Source organism: Lingula anatina, chromosome 5, assembly GCF_051362555.1.
Source record: "Lingula anatina isolate TDL-2025a chromosome 5, LinAna3.0, whole genome shotgun sequence".
NCBI classification, from domain to species: domain Eukaryota; kingdom Metazoa; phylum Brachiopoda; class Lingulata; order Lingulida; family Lingulidae; genus Lingula; species Lingula anatina.
The window spans coordinates 25,405,977-25,432,537 of record NC_141771.1 but is presented as its reverse complement, the minus strand read 5'-3'; the positions used below and the strand labels follow the sequence as shown (position 1 = coordinate 25,432,537).

Genomic DNA, 26,561 nt, shown 5'->3' with positions numbered 1-26,561 from the left:
ATTTTATATTGTGTATGATTTATGTGGGCATTTGCATGAATTATTCTGCCTGATAAATGTCTTGTATACTTGATAGAAACCATTCCTGTATGATTGACAAACATACCTAAAGTTTACAAGCAGAAATCCTCGTTAATTATGTGTAGAAGTTATTTACATTGATGAAGTTACGTGCGTACATTGCTGAATGTAGTAAATGATAGTAAATGGTTGACGTGTAGACGCGAACGTACATGTATGTCTTGTTTGAACACTGTAGAAGTCACGTCTACACGAGCAAATATAACGTTAATACGGCGTTGGGTCAGTACTCGCAGTCAGACTGTCACTCGAAAGCCTCATACCTGTATCTCAAGTTGATATCGGCATTTTAGCTGATTACGATGTCAGATAGTTGGATCTAGCGGTACCTGGATCCAAAGAGGACTTTTATCTATATGGCGGACCCCAAATCACCGGCGATTTCTCGCAGCATTTTCGTGGCTGGAGGCTTACAACGGAGAAATGATATACATTGTTACACATATTGTTAGAACGCACATTCAATGCACTTTTTAAATATATTTTCATATTTATCATAGGGCCCAAATCTTGGGAGTTATGATGGAAAACAAACAGCGAGTTTAGATTTTTCCCGTTTTCGACCGCGTGCGCGGTGTGACCTGACCTCACTTAACCCCTTGGGTACCCTTCACCAAGGTCTCAGAATAAAGTTTTACAGTGGATATTCGCAAATATTTCACTAACTGTACACAATTGTGTTAAAGATTTTTTTTACGCAGTCAGCTGACAGCTGGTAGAGAATGACCCTTGGTGGTGGTGGTGGGGGGGGGGGGGGGGCAGGTGAGTTGTCTCATCTTAAAAATACCAGCAAATCAGCTTTGTTATTTCAATTTGTATACATATAAACAAAAGCTTGAAATAATACATTGCCACTGTCTATCACAAACAAAGCTACACATTAAAATAGTAGGTTACACATTTTATTCACACTTATTTCATATATAGCTCTCATTTTTATCCACATTATTTGCAGTTTATGTCAGTCCACTACATCATCACTATTCTTTTAATCTCAATACAATCACAAATGTCCAAACAAAACAGGAAATCTACTAATTAAGTGTGTGTCATAGATATCTAAGCCACCGGACTATATACAACACTGTTCAAGCTGCCTGGATTCATATAATCACCATATGAGGGTTGGTTATGTAAACACCCTGGTAATAAAGGGAAAGGCACTTGTGTCCAGACTACAAAGTCTGGCTTATATACTTATACATAGCTTTAAAACCCAGTTACAAGCTTTGAGGATTCCTTCTCCACAATATCTGCACTCTATATGTACTGAGTACTCTTGGTCTAAGTCTGAACATTGGTTAATTCATGTTCTGCGTCCACGGGAAATCAATGCTTAACTAAAAAGATGTCACATATATATTATATATTATTTTTATTTACCCTGTGTATTACATTATAATAACAATATGTAAATATTAGTACTTCGTGAAATCCTAGCAAGTCACATGCGCCTTGCTCTATAAAATAAACCAAATGTATAGCAAACAACATTATGCAAAATTACCAGTTATGAAGTGATAATGTTAAAACAATAAAACAAGTCATCTAAAGCTGACAGATATACATGTACAGTCTGCTAAGACTAAAGCATGTGTGTTAAACATAAGACAATAAAACTGTGCAGAAATGATCTGATTATCCTACTACATGTATCTGATCAGCAAAAAACCATGGCAACCTCACAGTCGATTCCTGCCACGTAATAAGATTTTTATTTTATTTTATCTAGTACAGTATTTGAAGTTATAACGTCTTAAACATTACATTGGAAGCAATGTCCCCAACACATAATGATGGCACATTTAAAAATAAAAATTTATCTATATTTATATATATATTACTGCAAAACAATTTACAAAAATATCAAGTGGAATGTAAAAATTGAATGTTGTTAATACTGGTCAATAATATTATAGATTTAAAACTATAAACAGAGAGTAACACAGTAAAAGAAGAGAATATAGCAATGCGTAAACCCCATGTAAAATAGGCGGACTTACAAGCACACAGCTATTGATTTGGCAAGGTGGGCGGTGCTCTTACACCTGTTTTGGTTATTTCTCAAATATCTAAGCTGCATTGAAGGGGTATATATATAAGTGTATTTAGAAAAACGGATGCAATTTCTAAAAAAACGAAAATTCTACATTATACACTTGAAGCTAAGACATCTTAGCTGTAATGGGCTTACATTAGTGTATTCAGATAATTGATGGAATTTCAAAGAAAATGGTATTTTGCCTGAGCATATATAAATATAATAAAATAATATATAAAATAAAATAATGTGGCCGTCTGCCTAATTGAAAGGCACTTCAGTATCATATTTCAAAATATTATTCTAGTAATTTTGCTTGAGCATATATAAATAAAATATAATAAAATAATATATAAAAATATAATAATATGTTCATGAGCTAGTTGTTGAATGGCTCCCAGCTTTCTCCAAGTTGTTTCAACTCTACTTCGACAGTCACTTTAGTATCATATTTCAAAATATTATTTTAGTATTTTTCAACTTTTTTCATTCTTCATCAAACCCATCTCTTTAGCTGATGTGTCAGTCTCTTTCATTGTAAACTTTGGAAGGGGTAGGCTCTCTCCACTCTATTCTTTTTCTTCCTTCTTCCCTCCCACCATCTGTTCACTGAGGGTCCACAGCTTTTTACAGGCTTCATCATCCAAGGCCTCGGCAGCAGGAGTGACTTCTTCCTGGTTGATAAAGTAACGCCCAGTTACTCCTGAAATAAAGTTGTCTTAATATCACAAGCTGATATCACTGCTGGACAACACTAACTGCAACTGATGCTCAAATGAAACTGATTACCGCCAGTTGTACCAGGAATACCAATAATATATATCTTTACCTTTTACAACATCACTGACAGTAAGTTGTAGTTGGAATACCAATATTATATTTACTTTACCTTTTATGACATCACTGACAGTCAGTTGTACCAGGAATACCAATAATATATTTACTTTACCTTTTACAACATCACTGACAGTCAGTTGTACCAGGAATACAAATAAGATATTTACTTTACCTTTTACGACATCACTGACAGTCAGTTGTACCAGGAATACAAATAAGATATTTACTTTACCTTTTACAACATCACTGACAGTCAGTTGTACCAGGAATACCAATAATATATTTACTTTACCTTTTACGACATCACTGACAGTCAGTTGTACCAGGAATACAAATAAGATATTTACTTTACCTTTTACGACATCACTGACAGTCAGTTGTACCAGGAATACAAATAAGATATTTACTTTACCTTTTACGACATCACTAACAGTCAGTTGTACCAGGAATACCAATAATATATTTTCTTTACCTTTTACGACATCACTGACAGTCAGTTGTACCAGGAATACCAATAATATATTTACTTTACCCTTTACAACATCACTGATTACCGCCAGTTGTACCAGAAATACCAATAATATATTTACTTTACCTTTTACAACATCACTAACAGTCAGTTGTACCAGGAATACCAATAGTATATTTCCTTTACCTTTTACGACATCACTGACAGTCAGTTGTACCAGGAATACCAATAATATATTTACTTTACCCTTTACGACATCACTGACAGTCAGTTGTACCAGGAATACCAATAATATATTTACTTTACCCTTTACGACATCACTGACAGTCAGTTGTACCAGGAATACCAATAATATATTTACTTTACCTTTTACAACATCACTGACAGCCAGTTGTACCAGAAATACCAATAATATATTTACTTTACCTTTTACAACATCACTGACAGTCAGGAATACCAATAATATATTTACTCTACCTTTTACAACATCAATGACAGTCAGTTGTACCAGGAATACCAATAATATATTTACTTTACCTTTAACAACATCACTGACAGTCAGTTGTACCAGGAATACCAATAATATATTTACTTTACCTTTAACAACATCGCTGACAGCCAGTTGTACAATGGCGTTTCCACCCTGGTGCAGACTGTGTCCAAGACAACCACAGCAGCAGAAAGCAAAGTTGTACAAGCACTTGATACAGCCGACAATATTTCGACCAATTTGGGTACGAATCATTCCTAGAAGAAAGAATACATCCCCATTAAGTCATGCATTGTGACACTTTCAGAGGTTTGGGTACCAAAGTACCTTATTTGATGAAAAAAACCATGGAATGAATTACATCACTTCTCCAACCACTGCATGTAACTGAAAAGTGGCAGATTCTGTACAATTTAGTTTAAGATCAAGACTATTATGACCTTTGACCTGTACTCATTTTGACCTTTGACCTGCCCTACTAACGACCTCTAACCCGTCCTCATTACGACCTTTGACCTGTCCTCATTTTGACCTTTGACCTGTCCTACTAACTACTTCTAACCCGTCCTCATTACGACCTTTGACCTGTCCTCATTTTGACCCTTGACCTGTCCTACTAACGACTTATAACCCGTCCTCATTTTGACCATTGACCTGTCATCATTGTGACCTCTGACCTAACATAATTATATGACCTTTGACCTGTCTTTTTTATGACCTGTGACCTTCCGTCATTACAACCTTTGACCTGTCCTCACTACGACCTTTGTCCTTTCCTCATTATGACCTCTGACCTGTCCTGATTTTTTCAGACATGTGTATATTACCTGGACAGAAGCAGTTGACATATATATATATATATATACATATATATATATATATATATATACACATATATATATATATATATATATATATTACCTGGACAGAAGAAGTTGACATATATATATATATATACATATATATATACATATATATATATATATATATATATATATATATACATATATATATATATATATTACCTGGACAGAAGCAGTTGACATGTGTATATATATATATATTACCTGGACAGAAGCAGTTGACATGTGTATATATATATATATTACCTGGACAGAAGCAGTTGACAGTGACATTGGTGCCTTCCAGTCTCTTGGCCAGTTCTCTGGTGAACATCACATTGGCCAGCTTGGAGTCCTTATATGCCTGTGTAGGATTGAAGGGATCGGATGTAGTGTAGTTCATATCATCCCAGTTGGTTGGTTTAGTGCCCACTGAAATATAGATGATAAATTTATCAGTATAGCCATTCACGTGGAGAGGATCAGACATTTAGTTAAAATCCTAATTCATTTATTAAGAAGCAGACCTAAGACCTAAGACCACATGAAGAAGGACTGTCGAAGTAGAGTTGAAACAACTTGGAGAAAGCTGAGGAACCATTCAACACCTAGCTCATGACAGAGAGCAGTGGAAGACCTTTGTTGGTGCCCTAGACGCCCCACAGAATAAAAGGAGATAGTAATTAGGGGAATACTATTGTTTTTGGTATTATTATTATGATTCTTTCCACGCATTTTTTTTCGCAAAAAATATAAAATAATTCTAGGTAGCCTATGGTAAGAATATGCCATTAACCCAGTTTCAGTGACCTTGACGTACTTTTCAAGGTCACAGGGGCTTTTAAAGGCAAAATTTTTTAATTTGAAATTGCCATTAGGCCTAAAGTATAAGCCATATGGCTAAGGGCCTTATGGCCAATAATACTGAGCTAAATCCCCAGATATTGACCTACTTTTATGCAAGTAGATCAAAATCAAGGTCGCTAATGGCCAAGCCGGGTCAAAACAGGTTTGTTTCCGAGATCTCAAAAAACTGATGGCCCAGGACCCTGATCTTAGTAGCAAATGATGCCCTATATATTTATCTAAGGTTAGCCAAACTTTTGTAGCGTCTGCCTAATACCCTTTTTAAATATAGATTTTTAAATATTTATGTCATTGCAGAAATCGTGACTTTGGCAATTACTCCATAAAATACTGGTTTTAGGTCATAGCATGCTATAGTAAACTACCCCAAACATATACTCAAGACCGCCAAATCAAAAGTCAAATTTGACCTTGACCATCATTTTCAAGGACATTCAGCTATTTCATGGAGAATATTGACGTGGGCTAAAAGTGATGTTTTGTTGACCCCCCCCCCCCCCATTCGCATATGCTCTTTCAGAATATGGGGTCAAATTTAAGCTGTGACCTTCACATGACCTTGTTAGTGCCCATTGCCTTCAAGTTCAAAGGTCATTTGCAGGGGAATCCTCCGCCACTGGCTTCAGCCAGTTGCAGTCTAGTTATAGTATTAATTCATTTATTTGTTTTGTATTAAGCATGGGAAATCCATACAGTTACAATTACATAACTTTGATAAAGTTCACTTACTAAACTTCGCCTTTACAATGTCGTGTGAATATGATGCAGTGACGACGATTCTAGCTTCCCCTTCAATAAGAGCTGTACTTTTCAAGTCATCCAGCAGCAGACTGGTCAGGAGGAAGTGACCTGGGAATTAAAGCTGTCAGATAACACTTTTGTCTTCATTCACATTTCACATAAACCACTAAAAGAATTCATTTCTAATAAACAGAAAGTGATTCCATTAATTACAATTAACTTATCCTTGTACAGCTTGCTTCTCTTACATCAGTAACATGTATGTCACTAGTTCACACATATATCAATCAATCTGTATGTTGTTTGGCAATTATATATAAAATAAAGTCTTTTCAGGCGTAGAAATTACGTAATTTTGCACTGCCACAATTATTCAATTTAAGCTTCTAAAATTACTTCATTTCATTTTATTAGAAGGATTCACAATAAAAGCGGCCGGCATCGGCCAAATTTCGACCATCATACTTGTGCTGGTCACTTTAATGCTTTTTTCCGACATCGTATTGAACTTTTTTCGATCAAGGAGACATAAATGTAAATGCTAGGTGAACATTGTGACTGAAGAAACAAACGTGAATATGCATACTGTAAAATCATTAATGAGAACACCGTGAAATTTTCATGAAAATCTGAAAATCACTTATAAACAGAAAAAAAATTTAATTCACCCAAATTATCTGTTTCCATCATACAATTGTAACTTACCCAGTATGATTTCTTTGAAATTTACCCTAATTAGTTCCAATGGCAACTTACTAAATAATCTGATACCATAGTAACTCACCCAGATTTGTTCCCATGGTAACTTACCCAGATGATTTGTTGCCATAGTAACTTCAAAGCCATCCTCGGTAATCTGTGGTGTGTTGCAAGTGTTGCCCACAAACATCCCTGCGTTGTTACATAGCACATGAAGCTTGCGTCCGCTGGCGTGGAAATTCTCCACAAATTTGTGAACAGATGCCATACTTGACAGGTCCAACTGGAAATAAAATAACACTTTCAGAGGAAGCTTCAATTGGTAAAAACTGTGGATAAATGTCTTTATTAAATGGTGATATATCCTGCCTTCTTGAAGTGCAGTAAATATTACTTTAATAATCATCAATTAGCTTCACAAGTGCTAACTCATGATATTTCAAATGTTCCGTTAAAATCTGGTAACTCATTTTTGTTTTCATATGTAATATATCTGACACAGGCAATGACATGAATTAAAGATACTATAAATACATAAAGTGAGACTTTATCAACTGCTCCATCAAAAAAGTCCTTAAGGATCCTCCAAGATCCTACAGAATTCTAAAGAAAATTGGCCCAATTCCGTATAGGGTCTTATGGGACCCTGTAGGACATTTTGTAAGGGTTAGACTTTGTAAACTGAAGTACTCACATTCATGTAGACCACATCTGCATTGGGGCTTTCCTCTTTGATGGTCTTCACAGCTTCCTGTCCTCTCTCCTCAGATCTACAGGCTAAGATCACTGTATACTTGTCTCCTGATCTACACAGGATTCTGGCTGCTGCAAACCCAATGCCTGTATTGGCTCCTGTGATAATGATTGTCTTCTTACTCATACTGGGACTATAGACACTTCACAACTTGACTATACTGATAGCTGTAAGGGAAATAACATTATAGCTTTTATATTTGATCAGGACCATAAAGTCAACTGGTCAAATCACTAATTAAGCAACCATGTTTTATATGGATATTTACTGCTTCTGTTCAGATATTGACATTACTCATAAGGCATCCTACAGCACTCATGTCCTGACAAAATGTCTCAGAAATAATTTTAAAAGGGATATGACGTGGGTGATGGAACATGGTGTGGTGTAGCATGGTATGGCATGGAGTGGCATGGTATGGCATGGTGTGGCATGGCACCGTATAGTGTAGTGTGGCAAAGCATGGTATGGCATGGTATGGTGTGGTATAGAATGGTATGGTGTGGCATGGCATGGTGTGGCATGGTATGGTATGGTGTGGAATGGCATGCCATGGCATGGTGTGGCATGGTGTGGTGTGGCATGGCATGGTATGGTGTGGTGTGGCATGGTATGGTGTGGCATGGCGTGGTGTGGTGTGGCATGGTGTGGCATTGTGTGGCATTGTGTGGTGTGGCATGGCATGGTGTGGTGTGGTGTGGCATGGTATGTCATGGCATGGTGTGTCATGGCATGGTGTGGCATGGTATGGTGTAGCAAGATGTGGTATGGTGTGGTGTGTCATGGTGTGGTGTGTCATGGCATGGTATGGTGTGGTATGGTGTGGTGTGGCAAGATGTGGTATGGTGTGGTGTGGCATGGCATGGTGTGGTGTGGCATGGCATGGTGTGGCATGGTATGGTATGGTGTGTCATGGCATGGCATGGTGTGGTATGTCATGGCATGGTGTGGTGTGGCATGGTGTGGTGTGGTGTGGCATGGTGTGGCATGGCACGGTGTGTTATGGTGTGGTTTGGCATGGTTTGGTGTGGCATGGCATGGTTTGGTGTGGCATGGTATGGTGTGGCATTAAATTAAAGAAAATCTATTCATTAAAGGGATAATAACTCTTCGTTTCGGCCAAAAAATGAATTTTCCTGGAGTAAACAACAATTTTCCCATACTTACCAATGATTAATGAAGCCATTTTTACATTCAAAGTTTGTCCCTGGTTTTTTTCTTTAAAGTTTGGTTTTTTGTTAAAATCTCTTAAGAGATTTTAACAGAGTATAGCCATCAATGGAGGTCACGTGGTCTAAAGACAAGCTCAGATATAGGAATAATAGCTATAATTGCCATTTTTGTGGTAAAACAGAATATATTATATTTCTATGAGTTATTCACAATGTTTTTATTGTGAAATATAGATCTCATACGAAGAGTTATTATCCCTTTAATAAGTATAAACCTACATTGAATAAATAATAGTATTGGTAAAAACAACAATTAAACACCCATTGTTACAGACGTCACATTTTAGCCTTTATGACATCACCTAGTAACAAATAAACAAAACCCTTGAAGAAAGAATGAAACCGGTCGGGGCAAAATAGCTGCTGTTTTTTTTTTCTTTTTATTATATATAATATATATATATACTCGTACAGTAAGAGCACTTTTACTTTTAATATATGTACTTTTATTTACAAATGATCACCTCACAGCTGTAAATTGTTAGAAATAGTGCTTTTTATTACAGATACCGTGTCTAACATGATTAATAGTTTAAAGAAATACAAAATAGTGGTGAAAATATACATATTTTATACCATTTAGTAAAATTTATAAGAGCTACCCCCTCAAATCCACTGTTTCACTGTCACTTCTACGGATGTAAAGAAATCTCTATTAAGTTGAAAAGACGCCATCAAATTTCACCAAATTCACACACAATTAGCATTAGGGTGTGCTCGTTAACGTGCCTAACAGCGTGTGCGTCTACCGCGTCTTGCAATTATCTCCTGTAGACGGCGCGACAAGCCTTCAACACGGGTAACAATTCTGTTTTGTGGGATATTGTCCCATCCATCCTAAAGAGCGTGGCGGAATTGGTCAAGATTATTTGGGAATTGGTTCTTCTCTGCAATGCACATTCTAATTAATGCCACAGGTGCTCAGTAGGATTAATATCAGGCCCAAAGACGGCTGTCCCATCCTCAGAGCCCTGTGTTTCTGCAACAAATCGCTTGCCAGACGAGAGCTTTGAGCAAGTGCGTTGTCGCAATGAAGCCAGTAGCATCCCTGAAGTCACCTGTCGCAAATGGAGTGAGATTTTTGTTGAGAGTTTTACATTAAAATGCCCCTGTTACGTTTTGTTCCAAAAGGAACAATGTACTAATACCATGGGCTTGGAATGTTCTCCAAAGGCGGACTGATTTAACACCTCAGGCGAAATTATCCTACACACACCCTTCCATGAGGCATTTTAACATGTCTATGGACCCTCATTTGACCATCGATGGGATACAAGAAATAATTTGATTCTGCATCAAAACCGACTTCCTTCCAGTGATGGATGGCCAGGTTTCAGGTGCCTGTGGGATCACTGAACCTAGCATTTTCAGCTGATATCTCATTCCATCTTTAAGAACTGACTTTGGGGTTAACTCCAGGCTTCATCATGACTGCACACTTGGTCACACCTCTCCCCTGCTGGCAAGTGTTTGTTGAAGAAACACAATGCTCTACGGGTGGAACCACCATCTTTGAGCCCTGATATTAAACTTACTAATCAACTGTGACATTAATTGGAGTGTGCAGTGCAAAGGAGAACCAACCCCATAAAACGTGGACCAACCCCCCCCCCCCCCCAACTTGTTTAAGAAGAAGGGACAATATCCCACAAAACAGAATTGTTACCCTTGTTGAAGGCTTGTCGCGCCGTCTACAGGAGATAATTGCAGGACGCGGTAGACGCACACGCTGTTAGGCACGTGACTTTTAACAAGCACACCCTAATGCTAATTGTGTGTGAATTTGGTGACATTTTATGGCGTCTTTTCAATTTAATAGACATGTCTTTACATCTGTAGAAGCATTTGAGGGGGTACCTCTTATAAATTTTACTAAACGGTATAAAATATGTATATTTTCACGCCTATTTTGTATTTTTTTAAACTATTAATCATGTTAGACACGGTATCTGTAATAAAAAGCACTATTTCTAACAATTTACAGCTGTGAGGTGATCATTTGTAAATAAAAGTACATGTAAATGGGGGTGGGACAACCTTTTTGACCAATGTTGTATGTTACGGCAAGTTTCACAATGATTTTTCTCAGGAAATCCATGAAACATGGTACATGACCTTATATGACCCAGATCCAGTTAGCAGAGACCCAGTACTGTACGTTGTACATACATCCCAGTATTTGGGGGGGGGGGGGGGGACTACAGGCTGCCAAATAATATCCTGCACATTATATATCCTTCATCTCCTAATTTGGAAAAATAATAAAAATAATAATAAAATAATCAAGAGACGGTGAAACTGTTCTTCTACTTGTACATTACCATCACTCAATTCCACTTCAAATTGAAGTTCTCATTATACAGTGTAAGTAAAATATATTATAATGAAAAAGAAACGTGGTTAATTATAACATAAAATCCCCCTGAAGATGTCAGCAAGGCCAAATACTTACTGTCAGTAGTGGAGAAGAAATAACAACACTGGAGAAAAAAACTCCAATTCACGCAGCCTGCGCGGTGACTCAGCTCTATAACCGACCAACTGCATAAGAAACTCTTCACCTTTTATAACAACACAACAACAGGTATGTGTGACCCAGTTACTGACCTGGTTATTGACCTGATTTACTACTGGTCCATGTACTAACCTGAGGAGGTCATATCACAGACCAATAAACGAATAAGCTCATTGACAAATGAGTAACAGAGTTAGGAAGACAAGGAGAGGTGTGTGTGTGTGTGTGTGTGTGTGTGTGTGTGTGTAGGAATATATTATATATAATACATGATGAAAATCCCAGTATGTGAAAAAAAGATGACAGTGCATAAAATAATATTACATATTGTTTAAAGACATAAAAACCAATACAATTGTTCATGTGGAAATACAGAAAATGCACAGAGCTTCTGGTGGATGGGAGTTAAAAGTCACATCTTGAAGATGCTAGTGTTTGAAAAATAATTTTAAAAAATCTAAAATAAAACAAGGCAGCAAAGCTGTCAAATGTACAGATAAAAAGCAGGAAATAACAAAATAGGCTACTGTCAATTCCGATGCACAAGTACATTATGTTAAACTGCAAATTCAACATCAAATTCTAATTATGCTCAACAGGTAATACCAATGTAAGTAAAATGTGTAACAAACATAAAGCTTCAGGCCCATGGGAGTTCAAGTTCACCCTTTGAAAATGTAAAAGTTCCAGAAAAAGAAGTCAATTAGACTGCTTTTCCAACTCAGGCTGCATTTTAGTCCTGTATTTCTTTTTTGAAAGTTTGGCAATTATAAGTAACATGGTTTTCCCATAATGGTCATCATGGCAGCAGCACCCAAAATTGTGTTTTCTTCTATTCTGATGCAATATTACATAATGGTTACCAGCATAATGACAATCAATTTTTAATAATAAAATATACGTATCATGGATTTTCAGAAAATGTGACAAGCATGGGTCTTCAAGCCTGTGGAACTTCAAAGTCACACCTTGAAAATGTCAATATGTGAAAAATTAAAATTTCACAAAAAAACTGTTTAACTGGCAGATTGCATTGCCTACTGAAGCTATATTTTAATCCCATGTTTCTTTCCTGTAAGTTTGAGAACAGTAAGTGACATGGTTTTTCTTAAATGGTCATCATGGGAGCAGTGCCCAAAATAGGATTTTTTCAAATTTTGATGCAATATTACATAATGTTTAACAGCATAATGACCATCAATTTTTAATAATAAAATATTAGTATCATGGATATTCAGAAAATGTGACTAGCAAAGGTCTTCAGGCCCATGGAACGTCAAAGTCACAACTTGAAAATGCCAAAATGTAAACAAGACAGCACTGTTCTGAAGTGTTTTTTTTTTCCATTTTTAACATTTTTTAACATAAAACAAAATTAACAGTTTACTGCCATTTTTACATGATCAACTAAGAAAATTGATGAGATGGGAAAAATATCAATAGAGCAGTGTTAAATGTCCAATTTCTTCCATTCTGAGATTCTGAACATAGTGAATGATTGAATCTGACAAACTGCAATGATATGAAATTATTTCCATTTTTGAAACTTTATTACACAATACACGATAACAAATTAACCATCATTTTTACAAAATCAACTAACAATGTTGTAAAGATGCAGGAAATGTCAAACAAACACTTTTAATATCTTATTAATTAAATAATGAAACTGTTAACATGCCTAAGAATTGAATCTGAGAAAATGTGAAAAAACAACATAACTTCTAAAATAATGGCCCGATTATGCTGATCTTTTAACTCAACCTGTGTTTTAGAAAGATTGACCACTCCTGTGAGTTAATGACAATTGGCCTATCTGTTTTTCTTATATTGTGTTTACAGTGTTGCATATATGCTGAAAAGTGAAAAAAAAAAAGCATAACTACTAAAATAGTGGCCTGATCATGCCGATTTTCTAACTTGACCTGCGTTTTAGTAAGATAGATTACTCCTGTGAGTTTCATGACAACAGGCCTATCGGTTTTCCTTGGAATGTGTTTACAGAGTTGCATATATGCTGAAAAGTGAAAAATAAAGCATAACTTCTACAATAATGACCCGATCATGCTGATTGTCGAACTTGACCTGCGTTTTATGAATATTCAGCAGCTCTGTAAATATAAAACCAAAAAGTAAAACTGCCTTCCACTTATCGTGTTTACAATGAAAGTGCACGGCACCGGTGACGGCGATGACGGGGACGACAGACGCAGGTGATGGCAATATGTACAGACACATCTATATATATTTACTGTACTGTTTGAGAACAGTAAGTGACATGGTTTTTCTTAAATGGTCATCATGGGAGCAGTGCCCAAAATATGTTTTTTTCAAATTTTGATGCAATATTACATAATGTTTAACAGCATAATTACCATCAATTTTTAATAATAAAATATTAGTATCATGGATATTCAGAAAATGTGACTAGCAAAGGTCTTCAGGCCCATGGAACTTCAAAGACACAACTTGAAAATGCCAAAATGTAAACAAGACAGCACTGTTCTGAAATGTTTTTTTTCCATTTTTAACATTTTTAACATAAAACAAAATTAACAGTTTACTGCCATTTTTATATAATCAACTAAGAAAATTGATGAGATGGGAAAAATATCAATAGAGCAGTGTTAAATGTCCAATTTCTTCCATTCTGAGATTCTGAACACAGTGAATGATTGAATCTGACAAACTGCAATGATATGAGTTTATTTCCATTTTTGAAACTTTATTACACAATACACGATAACAAGTTTACCATCATTTTTACGAAATCAACTAACAATGTTGTAAAGATGCAGGAAATGTCTAACAAAAACTTTTACGTATCTTATTAGTTTAATAATGAGACTGTTAACATGCCTAAGAATTGAATCTGAGGAAATGTGAAAAATATGCTGAAAAGTGAAAAAACAGCATAACTTCTACAATAATGGCCCGATCATGCTGATTTTCGAACTTGACCTGCGTTTTATGAATATTCATCAGCTCTGTAAATATAAAACCAAAAAGTAAAACTGCCTTCCACTTATCGTGTTTACAATGAAAGTGCACGGCACCGGTGACGGCGATGACGGGGACGACAGACGCAGGTGATGGCAATATGTACAGACACATCTATATATATTTACTGTACTGTTTGAGAACAGTAAGTGACATGGTTTTTCTTAAATGGTCATCATGGGAGCAGTGCCCAAAATATGTTTTTTTCAAATTTTGATGCAATATTACATAATGTTTAACAGCATAATTACCATCAATTTTTAATAATAAAATATTAGTATCATGGATATTCAGAAAATGTGACTAGCAAAGGTCTTCAGGCCCATGGAACTTCAAAGACACAACTTGAAAATGCCAAAATGTAAACAAGACAGCACTGTTCTGAAATGTTTTTTTTTCCATTTTTAACATTTTTAACATAAAACAAAATTAACAGTTTACTGCCATTTTTATATAATCAACTAAGAAAATTGATAAGATGGGAAAAATATCAATAGAGCAGTGTTAAATGTCCAATTTCTTCCATTCTGAGATTCTGAACATAGTGAATGATTGAATCTGACAAACTGCAATGATATGAGTTTATTTCCATTTTTGAAACTTTATTACACAATACACGATAACAAGTTTACCATCATTTTTACGAAATCAACTAACAATGTTGTAAAGATGCAGGAAATGTCAAACAAAAACTTTTACGTATCTTATTAGTTTAATAATGAGACTGTTAACATGCCTAAGAATTGAATCTGAGGAAATGTGAAAAATATGCTGAAAAGTGAAAAAACAGCATAACTTCTACAATAATGGCCCGATCATGCTGATTTTCGAACTTGACCTGCGTTTTATGAATATTCATCAGCTCTGTAAATAAAAAACCAAAAAGTAAAACTGCCCTCCACTTATGGTGTTTACAATGAAAGTGCACGGCGCCGGCATCACCATCGCCATCGCCATCGGCGACGGCGACAACAGACGCAGGTGATGGCAATATGTACAGATACATCTGTGTCTGTACATAACAACAAAAAATTCCAATAAAGCTGCTATTCAAACTTTTAATCTAGCTGTATTAACATGATATGAATAACCCAAATGAGTTTGAGAATAATAAGGCACTGGTATTCATCTACAGCATTAATGTTGGCGTTATATATAATTTTTTTCTTTTTTAAACTTATATGCAATAAGAGCTAAACCTATGGGACTTTACAGGGAAATATCAATGTGTGATTTATGTAATCTCATTTAATGGCCACTTGAAAAATAATTAGGCAAGTGACTTAATAGCCCTGAATTTAGCTAGTGATTACCCAAGGGACAATTACATACCAGCCACCATACATATACAGTAGCACCATTTAGCTCTCTATAGAATTGCATTGCTTCCAAAACAGAAAACAATATCAGTGATTTTCCAACACAAGCTGCACTTCAGTCCTATGAAACTTTTCAGTAAGTTTGAGTATCATAAGAAACATGGTTTTCTCTTAATGGTCATCCTGGCAGCAGTGTTCAAAATTGGATTTTCTTCAACTTTTATGCAATACAACATAATGCTTAACAGCATAATGGCCATCAATTTTTAAGAATAAAGTAAAAGTATCATAGATATTCAGAAAATGTGACTAGCAAAGGTCTTCAAGCCAATGGAAGTTAAATTCACACCTTGAAAATGTCGATATATGAAAATATTAATTCTAACAAAAAGCTATATAATTTCCAGAAAGGTTAACCGGTAAGACAGGTTTTTCAACTGGAGCTATATTTTAGTCCTATGCTACTTTTCTGTAAGTTTGAGAAGTGTAAGTGACATGGTTTTCCTTTAATGGTCTTTATAGAGGCAGTGACCTAAAACCCCTTGATCAGAGTACTCTTTGCCCCTATTTCACACAGACCACGAACCCCACGAATCGCCAGGAATTGACAAATTTCAGGACTCCTGGTTGAATCGTAATCAGATCGTGAAGTTGTAAACAGATTCGTATATAATCGTAGTCAGTTCTTGCAATTCTTGATCAATCGGGAATTCGTGGCAAAAATTTTGAGCTGTTCAAAATTTTGGCCACGCACTCCCGATTCCAAATAATCGTAGTGAATTCTTGACAATATTCGTGCGATTCCAGCCGAATCCCACGAATATTTGTAACACTATGGCACCTGTATCGTAACTGAATGGTAGAGCGTGTCGAATTAGGCCAGAAAATTTGCAAAATCTCACGAATCCTCACGAATCCTGAAATTTGTCAATTCCTGGCGATTCGTGGGATTCGTGGTCTGTCTGAAATAGGGCATTACAGGACGCCGATCGGACCATCAACAACAAGAAATAGATGCAACCAGAAAGGCTTTGTTAGAGGAAATGTCCAAAGTTGGGTGAGTCAGGAAAAGTTCAAGGGAGAACGCGTATTTCAAGCAAATCCAATGTGTCGGAAAAGATTCTCCGTAGCGCTGATCACAATCAAGAGCGACTATCAAAACAGCTTAAAAGCGGAACAATAGGCAATGCTTTTTCGATCGCTGTTTATGACAAAGGGGGTTTGGCGCATCCCTGTTCTATTGTTTCTCGAGTCGTGCTGATGCCGCTAGGGTCCGCCCACTGAGTTTACCCATGCCAACGGCGCTTGACAACGAAGGCGGGGCATAGACCAGGCAACCGGTGCCGATGTGTGCAGCATCAAAATCCTCAGAAAAAACATATATTTTGTTCAAAATGTAAAAATCTTATTCTGTTAAACGTTAGATACACATTTAACCAATAATTAGACATAGAAAACCCCAAATGACGATTTTTAGCCATATTTGGGTACATTGCCACCTTAAGAACTTCACGAACTGATTAAGATTCAACCACGAATCCTGAAACTTGTCAATTCCTGGCGATTCGTGGAATTCGTGGTCTGTGTGAAATAGGGGCATTACCAGGCCTATAGAGAGAAGTTTTACAGCAGATATTTCTCTAGCTGTGTACAATTCTCTTCAAGATTTTAGAACTTATCCATCTGCCAGCTGATAGGTGGTGGTGGTTCGGGGTAGGGGGTGCATGACAACACGTGAGTCGTCTCATCATAAAGGGATAATAACTCTTCGTATGAGATCTATATTTCACATTAAAAATATCGTAAGCAACTCATAGAAATAAATATTTCCTGTTTTACCACAAAAAGGGCAGTTATAGCTATTATTCTGATATCTGAGCTTGTCATCAGACCACGTGACCTCCATAGATGGCTATACTGTGTAATAATGTAGCTCTTAAAGAGATTATAACATAAAATCGAACTTTTAAAAAAGTGACTAACTTTGAATGTAGAAATGGATTCGTTAACCATTGGTAAGTACGGGAATTAAAATTATTGTTTACTCCGGGAAAATTAATTTCTTGGCCAAAATGAACAGTTATTAGCCCTTTAAAAAATCCACCCAATCAGCTTTGTTATTTGGGTATAAACATGAACACGAGCTTGTATATCAGAAACAAAGCTACACTTTTAAAAAGTGTAGGTTACACATTTTATTTACATTTTTTTTTTCATATACAGCTGTCAGTTTTATACAAACTATTTACAGTTGAGGTCAGTTCATCTACATCATCCCTTTTCTTGTAATTCTAATACAATCACATATGTCCAAATAAAATGGGAAATCTACTAATTAAGTGTGTATCATAGATATCTAAGCCACCGGACTATATACCACACCGTTCAAGCTGCCTGGATTCACATGATCACCAAGCCCCTTCCAAATTAATAAAGTAAAAACTTTAAGAGGGTTGGTTATGTCAACACCCTGGTAATAAAAGGAGGGGAATTGTGCACAGGCTACAAAGTCTGACTTCTGTCTTACACAGCTTAAACACCTACCTCTACGTACCTGGGCCGCAGTTATTATTGTGGACATTTTTGCTGAGGTGACCCTGTAACGTTTGGCCAGATGGGAGCAATTAAATTTGCACGCGCAGATGGCATTGTATCTGCTCTGCAGGAGCTCAGTGAGAGCTGGGCTTTGCCCCAATGTAATTAACGCTTGGTAACCTGCCTTGTCTTGTCTGTCTGCTAAGGGGCTGTTTTTATTGGCACAGATGAGCAATTAACTATCTTGATTACTGTCAAGGGGACTTGACAGGGACTTGCTAAGCGACAGTACCTGAGTACTGAGTAGTTATGCAAACAATTACCAGCCATGTAATCATCCTTGAGATTTCAGCACAGAGATTAGCCATCTATTTAACCAGACACATCTGTATACTCTTGGCCATAGTCTGAACATTGGTTGATTCACGTTCTACGTCCACAGGAAATCATAGTGTTACTACAAAGATGTCACAAATTTATATCATTTTTATTTACACTATACATTATATAATAATAACAATATGTAAATATTAGTACTTTGTGTGACGCCAGAAATCATAGCAAGTCACATGCGCCTTGCTCTATGAAATAAACCAAATGTATAGCAAACAACATTATGCAAAATTACCAGTTATGAGGTGATAGTATTAAAACAATAAAACAAGCCAGCTAAAGCTGACAGATATACAGTCTGCTAAGCCTAAAGCATATGTGTTAAACATAAGACAATAAAACAGTGCAGAAATGATCTGATTATCCTACTATCTGATCAGCAAAAATCTTCAACACCACACGTGTTAAACATAAGACAATAAAACTGTGCAGAAATGATCTGATTATCCTACTATCTGATCAGCAAAAATCTTCGACACCACACATATTAAACATAAGACAATAAAACAGTCCAGAAACAAACTGATAATCCGGGAGCAAGTTGCATTTCAGAGGTCAGCTCACAATGTACACAGTGTATATATATATATATATATATACATAAACATACATATAATCTTGGAGTTCCACGAATCTGTCTCATGTTATTTCAGCCACAAACTCAGTGTGCGACTGCAGCTCTAGCCTCTGTGACTTGTCAAGACAAAACTGAGGACCTTGCCCCTTACTGCCATGGCAACCGCACTGCCATGGCAACCGCACAGGCAACTGCTGCAATGTAATACGATTTTTTTAGTTTTATCTAGTACAGTATTTAAGGTTTTCATGTCTGAAACATTACGTTTGAAGGAAATTTCAATGTCCACAAAACATCATAATGACGGCACATTTAAATATATGTCTACATTATGGAAAAACAGTTTACAAAAATATAAAATGCAATAACTGTAAAAATGGAATGTTTGTTAATACTGGTCAATAATAATATAGATTAAAAACTAAATAGAGAGTAAAACAGTAAAGGAAGAGAATATAGTGATGTGTTAATCCCATATAAAATATTACTCTCTGATTCCTAATTGCCAGATATGTATTGGTATTTATTTGGACTATACGCTTATTAATAATTTGAGTTTCCCCAGACCTGTTCATGCACCACATACGTTTATTGATCCAATTTTAACACTCACTAATTAGGAACCTGAGAGTAGCGGACTCACAAACACATAACTCTAATCTGGCAAGATGTGCTGTGCTCCTGCACCTGCTTGGGTTATTTTTTTAATATCTAAGCTGCATTGAAGGGGTATATTTTGAAAATTGATGCAATTTCCAGGAACACGAAAATGCTATAATTTGGCAGTGCTCCTATACCTGCTGGGGTTATACACTTGAAGCTAAGAAATCTTAGCTGTAATGGGCTTACAATAGTGTATGCAGATAATTGATGGAATTTCAAAGAAAATGAAATTTTGCCTGAACATATATAAATATAATAAAATAATATATAAAATAAAATAATGTGTGTCTGCCAAATTAAAAGGCACTTCAGTATCATATTTCAAAATATTATTTTAGTAATTTTGCTGGAGCATATATAAATAAAGTATAATAAAATAATATATAAAAATATAATAATATGGTCGTCAGACTAATAAAATGTCACTTTAGTATCACATTTTAAAATATTTTTCAACTTTTTTTTCATTTTTAATCCTAGCCATCTCTTTAGCTGATGTGTCAGTCGCCTTCATAGTAAACTTTTGGAGGGGGTGGCTCTCTCCACTCTATTCTTTTTCTTCCTTCTTCCCTCCCACCATCTGTTCACTGAGGGTCCACAGCTTTTTACAGGCTTCATCATCCAAGGCCTCAGCAGCAGGAGTGACTTCTTCCTGGTCATTAAAGTAACGCCCAGTTACTCCTGAAATAAAGTTGCCTTAATATCACAAGCTGATATCACTGCTGGACAACACTAACTGCAACTGATGCTCAAATGAAACTGATTACCGCCAGATGTACCAGGAATACCAATAATATATTTACTTTACCTTTAACAACATCACTGACAGTCAGTTGTACCAGGAATACCAATAATATATTTACTTTACCTTTTACGGCATCGCTGACAGTCAGTTGTACCAGGAATACCAATAATATATTTACTTTACCTTTAACAACATCACTGACAGTCAGTTGTACCAGGAATACCAATAATATATTTACTTTACCTTTTACGGCATCGCTGACAGTCAGTTGTACCAGGAATACCAATAATATATTTACTTTACCTTTTACGGCATCGCTGACAGTCAGTTGTACCAGGAATACCAATAATATATTTACTTTACCTTTTACGGCATCGCTGACAGTCAGTTGTACCAGGAATACCAATAATATATTTACTTTACCTTTTACGGCATCACTGACAGTCAGTTGTACCAGGAATACCAATAATATATTTACTTTACCTTTTACAACATCACTGACAGTCAGTTGTACCAGGAATACCAATCATATATTAACTTTACCTTTTACAACATCACTGACAGTCAGTTGTACCAGGAATACCAATCATATATTAACTTTACCTTTTACAACATCACTGACAGTCAGTTGTACCAGGAATACCAATCATATATTAACTTTACCTTTTACAACATCACTGACAGTCAGTTGTACCAGGAATACCAATAATATATTTACTTTACCTTTTACGGCATCGCTGACAGCCAGTTGTACAATGTCATTTCCACCCTGGTGCAGGCTGTGCCCAAGACAACAACAGCAGCAGAGAAGAAAGCTGAAGCAGCACTTGAGGCAACCGCTATTATTCCGACCAAGTTCAGTACGAACTATCCCTGGAAATAAGACAACAGGCCCCTTAGTTCACAGCAACACATTCACAGAGGTTTGGGTAACTATGTGCTTTATTTGATGAAAACACCATGGAATGATTTACATCACTTCTCCAACCACTGCATTTCACTGAAAAGTGGCAGATTCTGTACAATTTAGTCTAAGATCAAGGCCATTTTGACCTTTGACCTGTCCTCATTACATCTGATCTGACCTTAACACGGCCTTTGACCTTCTTTCATTACGCCCTCTGACCTGTCCTAATTTTGTCAGTTGATGTGTGTGTGCATTACCTGGACAGAAGCAGTTGACATATATATATATGACATATATATATATATATATTACCTGGACAGAAGCAGTTGACATGTGTATATATATATATTACCTGGACAGAAGCAGTTTACATGTGTATATATATATATATTACCTGGACAGAAGCAGTTGACATGTGTATATATATATATTACCTGGACAGAAGCAGTTGACGGTGACATTGGTGCCTTCCAGTTTTTTGGCCAGTTCTCTGGTGAACATCACATTGGCCAGCTTGGAATCCTTATATGCCTGCATGGAATTGAAGGAACCGGGTGTAGTGTAGTTCATATCATCCCAGTTGGTTGGTTTAGTACCCACTGAAATATAGATGATAAATTTATCAGTATAGCCATTCACGTAGAGAGGATCAGACATTTAGTTAAAATCCTAATTTATTTATTTGTTTCGTATAAATCACGAGCTATCCAGACAGTGCAATTACAATTACACTATTTTGATAAAGCTCACTTACTCATCTTTGACTGTACAAGGTCATGTACACGTGATGCAGTGACAACAATTCTAGCTTCCCCTTCAATAAGAGCTGTACTTTTCAAGTCATCCAGCAGCAGACTGGTCAGGAGAAAATGACCTGGGAATTAAAGCTGTCAGATTACACTTTTGTCTTCATTTACATTTCTTATAAACCAATAAAAGAATGCTCCAATTAATTTGTAGTAAACAGAATGTGATTCTATTTATTACAGTTCATCAATCAATCAATCAATGTACAGCATTCCACCATCAGCATCATCAATTAAGTGTTAGCATACTGTAACTAGATTTCCAGTCCTCCTAAGGCTGGCAACTGGGTTGTATTCTGTCCATCTATGTCCTCAAAGAGAACCTGGATAAAAGTTTTGTTCTGTGCACCATGGGCCACGTGTGGGTACCAGATCAAATATCTTCTTGCTCACACATACATTATCTGAACATTAAACCTGAACTGTTTAACATGTTTAATAGACTATTTTCACAAAAGTTACCAGTGCATCTCTAAAGGTTAACATCTGGATATTGGATATTTGTGTCATTGCAATTATTCAACAATAGCAAAAAACTTATTTCAAAAGGATTAAAATGAAAAAAAAAAAAAAAAAGAAAAACCATGGAAACTTATACGTTTTTAAATCAGTGAAAAGTGAAAAATATCTATAATCATTACTATAGAAGGTGAACATCTGTAACTGAGAAAAACAAAGATGAATATGCAGATTGTAAAATCAATGATGATAAAGCCATGAAATTTTCAAGAAGCTAAATATCACTTACAAACAAAAAAATTTTTGAAACTCACCCAAATTATCTGTTTCCATCATACAATTGTAACTTACCCAGTATGATTTCTCTGAAATTTACCCAAATTAGTTCCCATGGTAACTTACCAGATAGTTTGATACCATGGTAACTCACCCAGATTTGGTTCCATGGTAACTTACCCAGATGGTTTGTTTCCATGGTAACTTCAAGGCCATCCTGGGTAATCTGTGGTGACTTGGTAGCGTTGCCCACTAACATCCCTGCGTTGTTACATAGCACATGAAGCTTATGTCCGCTGGCGTGGAAATTCTCCACAAATTTGTGAACGGATGCCAAACTTGACAGGTCCAACTGGAAATAAAATCACACTTTCAGAGGAAGCGTCAATTGGTAAAAGCTGAGGATAAAAGTCTTTATTAAATTGTGATATATCCTCTTTGTGCCTTCTTGAAGTGCAGTAAATATTACTTTCATAATCATCAATTAGCTTCACAAGTGCTACCTCAGGACATTTCAAATGTTCTGTTAAAATCTGGTAACTCATTTGTTTTCATATGTAATATATCTGACATAGGCAATCACATTAATAAAAGGTCTCCACATGAAGTGAGACTTTGTCAACTTTGTAAACTGAAGTACTCACATTCATGTAGACCACATCTGCATTGGGGCTTTCCTCTTTGATGGTCCTCACAGCCTCCTGTCCTCTCTCCTCAGATCTACAGGCTAAGATCACTGTATACTTGTCTCCTGATCTACCCAGGATTCTGGCTGCTGCAAACCCAATGCCTGTATTGGCTCCTGTGATAATGATTGTCTTCTTACTCATACTGGGACTATAGACACTTCACAACTTGACTATACTGATAGCTGTAAGGGAAATAACAAAGACTTTAATTCTTGATCAAGATGTTGACGACTAGACTAACTAGTCCGAGGGCCAAATATTGCGACCTACTACCAAAACTGCCGTCTAATGTGCTAATAGACAGTGAATAAATATCCTGTGGGGACGTATTCAAGAGAGTTGGCCATATTTGACCCTTAGACTACATGTAGTTAGTCCACTGTTCTGAATGAGGCCTAACACAAATTAGACCAGTTCAGGGCACATGACCTTATATGACCCCAAGTTAGGAGAGACACGCCACTATTGTTGCTTTGCAATCTATTCTTGTACTCCTGGGTAGAGAAGGGGGGGGGGAGATAAACTGCTAAATAATACATTTTACATATCCTTCAACTGACATTGGGGAAATAATTTATCTTTATAAAAAAAAAAAAAAATCAAGAGAGGGTGAAACTGTTCTTCCACTTGTACATTATCATCACTCAATTCAACTTCAAATTGAAGTTCTCATTATACAGTGTAAATATATTATAATGAAAAAGAAACTTGGTTAATTATAACATTAAATCCCCCTGAAGATGTCAGCAAGGCCAGATACTTACTGTCAGTACTGGAGAAGAAATAACAACACTGTAGAAAAAAACTCAAATTCACCCAGCCTGCGCTGTGACTCAGCACTATAACCGACCAGCTGCATAAGAAACTCTTTACCTTTTGTGAAAACACAACAACAGGTATGGGTGACCCAATTACTGACCTGATTATTGACCTGATTTACTATCGGTACATATGTATTTGTATATGGTTTATGACTGATTCAATTTTGTTGATATATAATAAGTCTTGCAGGTTTTGGCCAATGATAAACTCAGGAGTGATTACTATACTCATTTATTTAAATGAGGTCTGAGCTGACCTTATGAGTTACTATATTCATTCAGCCAAGAGTCAAACTAGTAAACGTGGACAGTGTATATAACATTTATAATGACCATTGTGATTTCTATTTTCAGTGTGGTAGTTTTTAATATTATTTATTCTCATAAACTGTTGGAAATGTGTGAAACAGATTTGTTAAAATATGTTATTGCATTGGTGCAGAAATTACAATAAAACTATTATTAAAAGCCACAGGGCATTTTACACGCTTACTTCAGTTTGGTTTCTGTAGCAAGTACTACAAGTTTTTAATTGTTGTTATTTATTTGTTTGAATTAAGAGTGAAGAATTTACAAATTATTTACATTTGTTTGAATAGATGAATAAGATCATAATGTTCATGTTCATGTACTTACTTGAAGGCCTGGAGAAATATCATATTACACATAAATAAACAAATCAAGTTTTTGACAAACAAGCACAAGAGCTTGGAAGACAGGGGAGGTGTGAGGGTCGGGATTGGGGGGGGGGGGGAGGGGGAGGGTGGGGGGGGGGAGGGGCGGCAGAGATGAGATCTTTAAGGTACAGTAAAATTTCCTTATCTCAACTCTAATTGTCAAGTTTATCAACAGCAGGTTTAGAAAAAAAAAAAAAAAACACACACACACACACAACATAGCGTCTTTCTTTCACAGCTAGCAATGGTTAAAAGGAGATCACTGCAGAGTCCAGCTGATTTTGCGGCCAACACCCCTAAATAAATCCTGTTGATCCCTGTTGTCGGCGGCAAATTGATCAGCCTTTTACACTTTAGATTTTCAATTTCAGTTCGATCACTGGCGTCCCCACAACGACAATTACCGGTACATGTAAGTTACTGGTCTGTTACTCATCAGACGTCCACCTTTCTTATTACTGTCAACGAACTGATAATCCAATTCAACATCGTATATTAGCACAAAAATCCATGCTAACGCATGAATTTTCGTACTACTTCGTATATAAGCATCCCCCCCTTGATAAGAGAGAGATTTTTGCGGGTTGCTTAAAAACTAATATGAAGCTATCGCGATTATTTCAGTTGAAAAATAATGTACACAAAGGTGAACATCTACTTACTGTAACATACGATATCCACCTTCAAACTGGAATATAATCGTTCTCTATCTTCCAGATGTAAAGTTGTTTCTAATTACGCGGTCGATGTGAATTCAAACATTTGTTTACGTTATGCACCTTGTTATATTTCACGTGCGGAAGTTGGGTTTGAACTATAGATGGCAGTGTTGGCAAAGCTGGGCGTGACTGGGAGTGGGGGGGGGGGGGGGCGTTTAGTTGAGTCAGATTTTTTGCAACTGCTTGCGAATTTAATATAATCTTTTTACAGTGGCAGTTGATGGACAATAGTTTATGCTGTGAATTCAACGTCAAAATATTTTGTGATGTGTAAGGAAATTGCTGCATCTCCAACTTTACCAAAACCACTTGGGTACTGTTTATCTATACCAGCACCACAGAGAGGAGTTTAACAGCAGATGTTTCTCTATCTTTGCACAACTCTGTTCGGGATTTTTGCTCAAGAA

At 36.3% G+C, this 26,561-nt stretch overlaps 2 protein-coding genes across 3 annotated transcripts; both read right to left on the bottom strand.

The window, feature by feature from the left end:
- Positions 1–960: 960 nt before the first annotated feature.
- On the bottom strand, positions 961–11,604 carry LOC106162287 (retinol dehydrogenase 14-like). 2 transcript variants are annotated; one of them, XM_087012720.1, is made up of 7 exons: positions 11,506–11,604; positions 7,762–7,988; positions 7,179–7,350; positions 6,357–6,476; positions 5,028–5,192; positions 4,026–4,175; positions 961–2,825 (listed from the first exon to the last, which is right to left on the bottom strand). In XM_087012720.1, exons 2-7 carry the CDS (start codon positions 7,945–7,947, stop codon positions 2,692–2,694), a joined length of 927 nt encoding a protein of 308 aa, XP_086868846.1. In that variant the 5' UTR covers positions 7,948–7,988; positions 11,506–11,604; the 3' UTR covers positions 961–2,691. The 2 variants fall into 2 exon arrangements, with proteins under 2 accessions (XP_086868846.1, XP_086868847.1); XM_087012721.1 differs by lacking the exon at positions 11,506–11,604 and adding an exon at positions 11,169–11,193.
- A 7,286-nt stretch (positions 11,605–18,890) lies between these two features.
- LOC106162284 (retinol dehydrogenase 14-like) lies at positions 18,891–26,247 on the bottom strand. The gene is made up of 7 exons (XM_087012719.1): positions 26,098–26,247; positions 23,893–24,119; positions 23,429–23,600; positions 22,462–22,581; positions 22,142–22,306; positions 21,524–21,673; positions 18,891–20,736 (listed from the first exon to the last, which is right to left on the bottom strand). The coding sequence occupies exons 2-7, from the start codon at positions 24,076–24,078 to the stop codon at positions 20,603–20,605; spliced, it is 927 nt and encodes a 308-aa protein (XP_086868845.1). The 5' UTR covers positions 24,079–24,119; positions 26,098–26,247; the 3' UTR covers positions 18,891–20,602.
- Between the last annotated feature and the right edge of the window lie 314 nt (positions 26,248–26,561).

Bases quoted from the DNA above. Each gene is read 5' to 3' on its own strand.
- LOC106162287 (XM_087012720.1), bottom strand. From the start codon at position 7,947: ATGAGTAAGAAGACAATCATTATCACAGGAGCCAATACAGGCATTGGG. The intron at 6,477-7,178 runs GTAAGTTACCAT...TTTAATTCCCAG, and splicing joins TATGGCAACAAATCATCTGG to GTCACTTCCTCCTGACCAGT. The intron at 4,176-5,027 runs GTAATATATATA...TCTTTCTTCTAG, and splicing joins TGTCAACTGCTTCTGTCCAG to GAATGATTCGTACCCAAATT.
- LOC106162284 (XM_087012719.1), bottom strand. From the start codon at position 24,078: ATGAGTAAGAAGACAATCATTATCACAGGAGCCAATACAGGCATTGGG. The intron at 22,582-23,428 runs GTAAGTTACCAT...TTTAATTCCCAG, and splicing joins CATGGAAACAAACCATCTGG to GTCATTTTCTCCTGACCAGT. The intron at 21,674-22,141 runs GTAATATATATA...TCTTATTTCCAG, and splicing joins CGTCAACTGCTTCTGTCCAG to GGATAGTTCGTACTGAACTT.